Raw genomic sequence first — 9992 nt, 5'->3', positions numbered from 1 at the left:
GGGGGGGGCAGTAGAAATGTACAAATACCAACAAGGAAGCATTGCGAACACCTAATTGCTTCTGGCTAAATGCATTATAAATATTTGTTAGCGTTCAACCCCCTTCGCAAATGCAGTACGTGTTGGAATACTTTCGAGCAACAACTCTGCTCGAATAACATAAGGACACATAGGAATCGTCGCGGGCTACAGCTCTCCTTGACAAATACCACGAAGACTAATATAATTTTCCTACCGTGAGGGTGTGACAGAGAAATCGCAAACCCGGGGGATGAAATTCTTGATTGTCTTACCGAGTCCTTTTTTGTGTATATATATATATTTTTTTTGGGGGGGGGGGGGGGATATTATCGCGCTAGTTAACATGAAAAAAGCGATCATACTACAAGGTTTGGTCCTGCGACTTTCATAGACAACACATTAACAACCATATTACACAATGTCGGAATGAGTCTAAGCTTCACAAGTGATCAAAGAATATCCTTTGAAACTTTACCATTCGTTTATAAAACGCACATATGGGTGTGTCATTGTTGGAGGAATAGCGGTCGACTTTATCATTTTTCTTGATTTCGTAGCTTGGAACGGCAGTCACTGTTAACCGTTGTATCTATATGAAAAAGAAAAGTCCTGTTAATGTATTGTTTGCCCGTACACAAGTTACAGTAAAATCAATCAGGTCAAACACGTGGACAGTCCTGTTATTCAACAAATAAATGGTTCTGCGACTTAAACTAGACTATGTTCAAATGGCGTCAGCAGGCCTACACTTTTGGCAGAACTGGGCATTTGAGGTATCAAAAACACGGAAATGTCCAGTTGTTAAGTTTAGTGTATATATATATCGTTTCTAAAGTGTGTTAAAATCCTCTTAAAAACTAGCATATCATGTTGATTTCATTTTTGATTTATAATTAAGAGAAAAAAATATTCTTTTAATTATTTTCTTTTAACGTTTTGATTGATCCTACATTGCATTGAAATAGTGGTTTAAGTGGATGACAATGTTTTCGTTATAACCTTAACCTTGTTTGTTTCAGGTTGACCTTGACGAGACTCAAGTTGACGCTTTTCTTGTTGTTTATTCGACAAATGACCGGCGAACGTTTGAAGCAGCTAGTGACCTTCTTTTTCAGCTCCGAAACGAGGTAGCCACAGACCGAGCTATCATCCTCGTGGCTAACAAAATAGATTTGGCGCGAAAACGCCAAGTCAGTGCTGACGGTAAGTAAACTTCTTCGATCTTAAACGAGCGATGCTCCTTAAAAACGTGACTAAATCCTAAATCCGCGAAATTACTTGATTTGGGACAAACAACTAAAATATATTCACAATTTATCAAAACCTATCTACGGTGTATATAGATGGAATTGTTCTATACCATGTGAAACAGTTATTTGTCCGTGTCACTCTCTTGCAGGAGCCTTGACTCAATCCGTCGTTCTGGGAGGGTAGTTTTTCTAATTGATTTTTTCAGAACTATTCGGAACTCTCAGATCACCGAGTTGTACCTTGAATCAATATCGCAGAGCTGTTATCTTCGCATTCTCCTTTTGATTTTGATTATTTCCTGTTTATTTGGATTACATGTAGATCGCAATACTAAAAAAACATTGAATCAATTCATATAAAAGAGCAAGTGTAATTAATAAATAAATGAGATATTTACTCTTGCAAACACATTTAAGAGACTTCATCACCATACTACCCCAACCCACTTCCTGCTAAATTGGGTTTTACGTGTTCCCAGCTCATACGCACAAACAATGAAAAACTTGACCTGTCACAACTACTTCACTCGAGATATATAATTCCTTTTGCCTCTAATATATCATCCTCAATACCAGGGGTTACCCATGTACGCTCAAATACGCTCTCTGCGTCCCTGGAATATGTTATAATAACATTGATGGCTTAAAGACAGCTGTTTGAGTGGTCTCCGGTAAAAAAAAACTGACCAATCGCCAGGCTGATACCCTTCCTTTGAAGATTACAAAGGGGCGACACCCGACTTCAAAGTCATCCATTGTTTACCGTTATGCGACCGCGAGGTTCTTTGTATGTTCCTCAAATCATCGAACTATATTCCAGGGATGCAGAGAGTAAGTGAGTGTAACTCCTGGGTATCAAGGATGCTACAATATCTAGTTTTCCCTGAAGTTGATTTTTGAACTGTAATGATATATATTTTAGCGTTTTTACACATCACACTTGATACATACCTTAGTTCTTATTAGCTTATTTTATTGGGAAAATATTCATACAGGTTTCTCACACAATTGTACCGTCGTCTTTATAACTGACAATAATGTTGCTAAAAAAAGAAAGAAAAAAAGAGGTCATGTGATGCTGTCATGTTCTATGTTCTTGGTAACGTACGTGCCATATCATTTGGAATTGGAATTTAAATTTATTGTTTGGGGTTTATTCCCTTAAAGTGTGTCTGTAGACTAAATGGATTATTCAATTTATTCCAACAAATAATAAGAACAATCATACTTAAAGTTTTAACAAGCCCACTAAAAGATGTAATTGTCAGCCTTAATTTCAGCTCCATGATAGACCATATTTAAATACTCCATTTAGACATCGGATTTCAGATATTCATTTTTGATTGATGAATTATGTAAGATACATAGTTATGTTAACTTAGTTTGCGATAAACCATTAATGCCGATGTTTTCATACAAATGTTCACCGGCATTGTTACAATATCAATCTCCTCTGTGACCTATTGCTACAAAATATTAGATTGTCTACAGTTCATCTATAGACTTTGGTCATTCGGAGCATATTATCTCGTTTACTGTCCGTAGAAGGTTATGCTTGCTTCAAAACCAAGATGGTCGGGGTTTTGTGAAAGCACAAATAACAAAGTAAAACGCTCCAGTTATATGTTTTACCGGTATATAAATACGAAACCAAAGGCCTTGTGGCTGTGATGAGTAACTGAACGTTATATAATTGTTCTTTTGAAAACTTCAGTGTTATTATAAAGAAAAAACAACAAGAAAATATCGAAATGTTAACAAAAACATAATTCAAGCTCAATACCGATACAACTAGGGCAAACTATGACCAAAGGAAAGATTTACATCAATTCTAAATATTACGAGGAGAATAAACCAGGTTTTTCCGTAAAGGAAAGCAAGACATGTTATAAATAACATAGCACTTGTCATGTACACTGTTTAATATTAATAACATCACATATCATTATTAATTACCATTTCTCCGTAAGGTCGTTTATCAATCTAGGTTACTTGGCTTCATTTTCTTATTCGACAATATGTTAAAATATATTACTGAGGAATTCTAATACGATTCAAGTGGTGTTGTATGATCACGCACATCGTTGTTTGAGGCCGGTGTGCCTCTCCACAGCTAATGAAAGAGAAATAAAGCATCGCCTGTCCTAAGTATATAAATAAACTTCAGACAATGTGTTATTTCGTAGCATCCGATATTGTCATGTTCCAATACCAGGTAAGTATTTTCATTAAGGCATTAGCCTTAATTTCTCAAGCATTGAATAAGATGAACCTCGCTATATATTCGATTCGAAAACCTTAAGTACAAGTTTAAAATATCAAAATCATATATCCGAATTCTGATCTGTAAACGTTTTTTTTTAAATAGGATTATCAGGGGGGTGAAATATAAGGTGACCCTACCATATTTTAGGCGTGTTGAACCTTAATGCTCGTATTGAAGTCGTAATGTTTTTAAATGGCACTTTTCGTCACATTTTGAAAAGAAGACTTAAATGTATCTCGAATATAAAGGGATGAAAGAGAATTGCAATAAGGAGATGGAGTGAGAAATCGCGTTGCGAACTCAGCGTTTTCCATTATAGTTTATCACATAGGTTACAGAACCTGTGATGGATGAGAAATCCTAGCGTAACAGACGATGCCAGTTACTATAGATTAATACCAAACTGTGATGTATAACTACTGTAACAGGTGATTATTAAGCACATTCTATAGATCATTTTGAAAATTACGTAATAATCAAAGAATCTCTGATTAAATTATTAATGCATAGTGATACATATTTTTATATACTTTCCAGAGGCTCGATCCGTCGCCGTTAAGTTAGACTGTAAGTATGCCGAGACATCTGCCGCCCTGAACCATCACGTAGACGAGCTCCTTGTTGGAATATTGAAACAGATTAGACTGAAAATGTCGCAAAGCGCATTCGTAGGAGAGGACATTAAAAAAAGTAAGGAGAGGAAAGGTTCTTTCAAAGCGGCCAAAGGTCTACTGCACAAACTGTTTAGAAAGGGAAGTAAAAAGGAACGGTCATGTGACAACCTTCATCAGTTATAGCGGAAGTGACGTCATGGATGTAAATATTTGTGTTGGTGGGGGGATATACATAAAAAATGGAAATAATGTATTAAATGGTGCTTGAACTGTAAGTAGTCTTACGCTAAGTTAACGAAGTGGATTTGCTATTAAACAATCCACCTCAACATATTGTTACAATTTGAAACATTCCCGGAAATTGATTAATGATGTTCGGTTGACACGAGGTTGTAGAATATATATGGCGACCCATGTCTAGAACGCTGTTATGTTACCAACATTCCGTTCCTTCTCAAACATTGCCGTCGCACACTTCAAGTCGGATGTTACCTCAAGGTTAATGAAAGTAATAACACCCCAAATTCCTGTCTAATGTTGCACAGGTGGGTGAAAGCAGTTACATCCCGAATATCTATCTACTTCGTAAAAAGTGTAATACCCTGCATGTTCTATCTCCTTGGACGCTGAATTCAATACATTGTGTTGAAGATGAACGACAGAGGAAACATCCCGATTATCCTAACTCATATTTCAAAGATGGATGATAGTAGGAATAGTCCGATTGCTCTGTTAAATGTGCTACAGATGGGTGAAAGTATGGTACTTGGATAACAAACCTGAAGTGTTCGGAATAGGTGGTATATTTGTATATAACAATATTATAAGTCAAGTACATGCACTTTTGTAGACTATTCATATTATTGTGTGGTGCAGGGTCGGGAAATATCAATAACCTTCTGTAGTTAAACATTAAGGTCAAAGTATCTTCAAACGTTCATAATGTGCATGTTTATATATTGGTGTTGACGTAGTTACGTGTTCTGGTGAATAAACTTTGGTATCTTAGAACATATTCGTGAGCAGTTTCTATCCAATTATAGTATATGGAACAGATCTGACTCCAATTATAGTATATGGAACAGATCTGACTCCAATTATAGTATATGGAACAGATCTGACTCCAATTATAGTATATGGAACAGATATGACTCCAATTATAGTATACGGAACAGATCCGACTCCAATTATAGTATATGGAACAGATCTGACTCCAATTATAGTATACGGATCAGATCCGACTCCAATTATAGAATATGGAACAGATCTGACTCCACTTATAGTATATGGAACAGATCGGACTCCAATTATAGTATATGGAGCATATCTGACTCCAATTATAGTATATTGAACAGATCTGACTCCAATTATAGTACATGGAACAGATCTGACTCCAATTATAGTATATGGAACAGTTCTGACTCCAATGATAGTATATATGGAACAGATCTGACTCCCATTATAGTATATGGAACAGTTCTAACTCCAATTATAGTATATGGAACAGATCTGACTCCAATTATAGTATATGGAACAGATCTGACTCCAAATATAGTATATGGAACAGTTCCGACTCCAATTATAGTATATGGAACAGATCTGACTCCAATTGTAGTATATGGAACAGATCTGACTCCAATTGTAGTATATGGAACAGATCTGACTCCAATTATAGTATAAGGAACAGATCTGACTCCAATTATAGTATATTGAACAGATCTGACTCCAATTATAGTATATGGAGCATATCTGACTCCAATTATAGTATATGGAACATTTCTGACTCCAATTATAGTATATGGAACAGTTCCGACTCCAATTATAGTATATGGAACATATCTGACTCCAATTATAGTAGATGGAACAGATCTGACTCCAATTATAGTATAAGGAACAGATCTGACTCCAATTATAGTATAAGGAACAGATCTGACTCCAATTATAGTATAAGGAACAGATCTGACTCCAATTATAGTATATTGAACAGATCTGACTCCAATTATAGTATATTGAACAGATCTGACTCCAATTATAGTATATTGAACAGATCTGACTCCAATTATAGTATATGAAACAGTTCTGACTCCAATTATAGTATATGGAACATTTCTGACTCCAATTATAGTATATGGAACAGTTCCGACTCCAATTATAGTATATGGAACATATCTGACTCCAATTATAGTATATGGAACATTTCTGACTCCAATTATAGTATATGGAACATTTCTGACTCCAATTATAGTATATGGAACATATCTGACTCCAATTATAGTATATGGAACAGTTCTAACTCCAATTATAGTATATGGAACAGTTCTAACTCCAATTATAGTATATGGAACAGATCTGACTCAAATTATAGTATATGGAACAGATCTGACTCAAATTATAGTATATGGAACAGATCTGACTCTAATTATAGTATATGGAACAGATCTGACTCCAATTATATTATATGGAACAGATCTGACTCCAATTATAGTACATGGAACAGATCTGACTCCAATTATAGTACATGGAACAGATCTGACTCCAATTATAGTATATGGAGCAGATCTGACTCCAATTATAGTATATGGAGCAGATCTGACTCCAATTATAGTATATGGAGCAGATCTGACTCCAATTATAGTATATGGAGCAGATCTGACTCCAATTATAGTATATGGAGCAGATCTGACTCCAATTATAGTATATGGAGCAGTTCCGACGCCAATTATAGTATATGGAACAGATCTGACTCGAATTATAGTATATGGAACAGTTCTGACTCCAATTATAGGATATGGAACAGATCTGACTCCAATTATAGTACATGGAACAGATCTGACTCCAATTATAGTACATGGAACAGATCTGACTCCAATTATAGTATATGGAACAGTTCCGACTCCAATTATAGTATATGGAACAGATCTGCCTCCAATTATAGTATATGGAACAGATCTGACGCCAATTATAGTATATGGAACAGATCTGACTCAAATTATAGTATATGGAACAGATCTGACTCCAAATATAGTATATGGAACAGTTCCGACTCCAATTATAGTATATGGAACATATCTGACTCCAATTATAGTATATGGAACAGATCTGACTCCAATTATACACGGTAGATTTGAAATATAAGTAGTCCATTTTTAGCTTATTACATCTTGCTTTTGTTAAACGAACGATCGATACAATCACATTTTACAAAAGAATATAACATGTATTTCAGTTTTGTATTTGAATCCTGCCAGAATTTGGACAAAATTTGCATAACTTAAATGTTGGGAGGAAACAGGGATTATATCTGGAATGAGGTCTCGTCAGTGGCCTGTTTACAAATAATATTTAAAAGAATAGAAACGATTTGAAACCGTCCACCATCGTTAAACGGAGCAGGGTCTTCTTGTTGAAATAACGTTTTTAAAAATGAATGTTATTGTTTAAAATACGATTTTGATTATTTTACTCAAACTTCATGTTATTATTGGATATGTGAAGAATACCTGTTATTTCCATTCCTTCTAGGATGGTTTTCGTTGAACAAAAGATACACGCATTAGCAAACTTTTACATGATTTTACGTCATTAGCCGTCCCTATCTCTGCGTCCAAGACTGAATTTTGTCATACTTTAGCACCGTATGATACACTAAGATGGTCTCGATTTTGTCTTATTGCATTAAAAGCTGAAGCTTTTTACAATATATGCAAAGTATGGAATTTAAATTGAATACGGTCAAAAAGATTAACATAACACACACACACAGATGATAAGACAGTATACCTTTTCTCGATTTGTTTCATATATATATAAATTTGAAAATTTGGCATATTTACCACCTGAATAACAACCTTTCACACATTTGAATCCATATCCCCTAAATGACAAATACAAGAATTGATAAGTGAAAGGATGTCCATCCCCCAACTTGCCAACCTCCCCCTCCATTCCCCCAACTTACCCTTTTCTAGCGTGGGACTTGCGTTTGTTATGGAAACTGAGTCATTACTCCGAGTCTTGAAGTGCTGTATTGCTGGGAAATCCATTAATAATAAAACCCCTAATATTATATTAAAATGAAGGTTAAAATAGGAAAGTTCATGAATATTTAATAAAAACACCTGATGTAACATTTCAATATTTATGTTAAACTAGGACGTTATTATAACTGTACGTCTGCAACAATAGCTTGTATCATTGCTCTAATGGAGTTTGATAGACAATGGTTATGTAGCGGTAACCACGACGTCCAGGTTTCCTTGGGACCATTATAATAACATTAATTGCAGCTAGATTGAATATTACCTTGTTTTATCATTTACGTGGTTGTGACATACTCTATATCAGTTAACGATTGGTGTTAGTTATTGATTATTTTTATTAACTATTGATTTGTATCAGAGTTTTATTTTCATGGGGTTATAATAATTACTTTCATATGTATAACTATTTGTACAGATCCGCTGTCATTTACGTAATATTCTCGACTTTAATTTCCATTATTTACGTTATTAATCAAGCATAAACATTTCTATAAATGAACATTAAAACATTTATTTCTTGCATGAATTTGAATGAAAAATACATTTCAATTTATAATCCAAGCATAATCCATCGCGTTTTAGTTTCAAGATACTTTACTTATGTATGAATTGCAATGGCCTATTGTATTTTGAAGAAAAAAAAGGTGGAACGTTTTTTGACTGGTTTTTAGCTATTTATTGACGATTTAACTAATTGATTTAATTAAAACAAAACAAAACAAAACATAAGGGTTTAGAAACGAATTAGGAAATGTGAGCTTGTTTTTATCCGACTACCCTCCCGTTGTAAACACTCGTTGACATGCCTCTACTGGTGGTCCTGGGCTATCTGGCAGCCGGGGTCATTGTATATGACATCCAATGTCAACACAGGAATCTGAGCCATATGTGTCTAATACTGATGTACTCAATCATTATTACTCAATATTATGTTTGATAACATTTCTTTTTTTCATGTACAATATATTCAAAAATATCGATGTAAATCACTATGATAACATAAAATCCTAATACTGGATAAATAAATGCAGTATTACCTTACACTAATGAAGTTTTGCATTTTTAATGTCTTTGCTTGGAGGCCATGTTAAATAGTAATGTTGTCGCGAGGTCAACACAGATATGCTTCTGCTCGTATCATGTACTAGCACAGCACTGAACGAACACGATACACTGTTATATAACGTCAGGGTTGTTTGTAGCTATACCTGTGGGAAGGTACATCCTTATTAATTACAAAGCCACCCAGAACCGGAAATTAATTTGATATATGTATATAATGGAACACTCGTCTCGGCGTTTATCCTGGATGTCTCAGGGGAATAGAGACTGCGCGGAACCTCCGATAGTCGTACACTAAATAGCACACTAATGCATCCGGCTAGATAGCTTACTGACCTAGTTATAACTTACGGCTTTGATGCATTTTTGATCATTAAAGATTGATAAGAGCAGATCTGAGATTTTTTTTTATCGAATATTGATTTAAAACTTCGTTTAACATCAGCTAATAAAGCTATGTCACAAAAGATGAGTTAAATAGTATCACATATAAAAAGGCAATTTATCGACCGCATTCTCGAAAACAGGCTATTCTCTGTTAATAAGGAAAGGTCATTCTCATGTCCTATACATATTTATTTGTTACATATTGCACATATTATTACCGTGCGGATCATATGCTACGTGTTTAAAGCTGACGATACACGAGGCACTAGGCTGCACCAGAACCCGTGTTTAGCCTTGTTCATTGAATTGTATGTTATATAAGTAACTACATCCAAAGCTTTACTTTTTCTTC

At 34.8% G+C, this 9992-nt stretch overlaps 1 protein-coding gene across 1 annotated transcript in view; it reads left to right on the top strand.

Moving 5' to 3' along the window:
• The window catches only part of LOC110459870 (GTP-binding protein GEM-like), a 29928-nt gene extending 24600 nt beyond the window's left edge, over nt 1–5328 (top strand). Inside the window, exons 3-4 of the mRNA XM_021512335.1 lie at nt 1041–1224; nt 4075–5328. Coding sequence (XP_021368010.1) covers nt 1041–1224; nt 4075–4334 — 444 coding nt within the window. The 3' untranslated portion in view covers nt 4335–5328. The remainder of the gene's footprint in view (nt 1–1040; nt 1225–4074) is intronic.
• The last annotated feature ends 4664 nt before the right edge of the window (nt 5329–9992 follow it).

The sequence above is a fragment of the Mizuhopecten yessoensis genome, unplaced genomic scaffold, assembly GCF_002113885.1.
Source record: "Mizuhopecten yessoensis strain PY_sf001 unplaced genomic scaffold, ASM211388v2 scaffold10247, whole genome shotgun sequence".
Taxonomy (NCBI): domain Eukaryota; kingdom Metazoa; phylum Mollusca; class Bivalvia; order Pectinida; family Pectinidae; genus Mizuhopecten; species Mizuhopecten yessoensis.
Note: the sequence above shows the minus strand (reverse complement) of the source record. Positions and strands in the feature narration are given on the sequence as shown.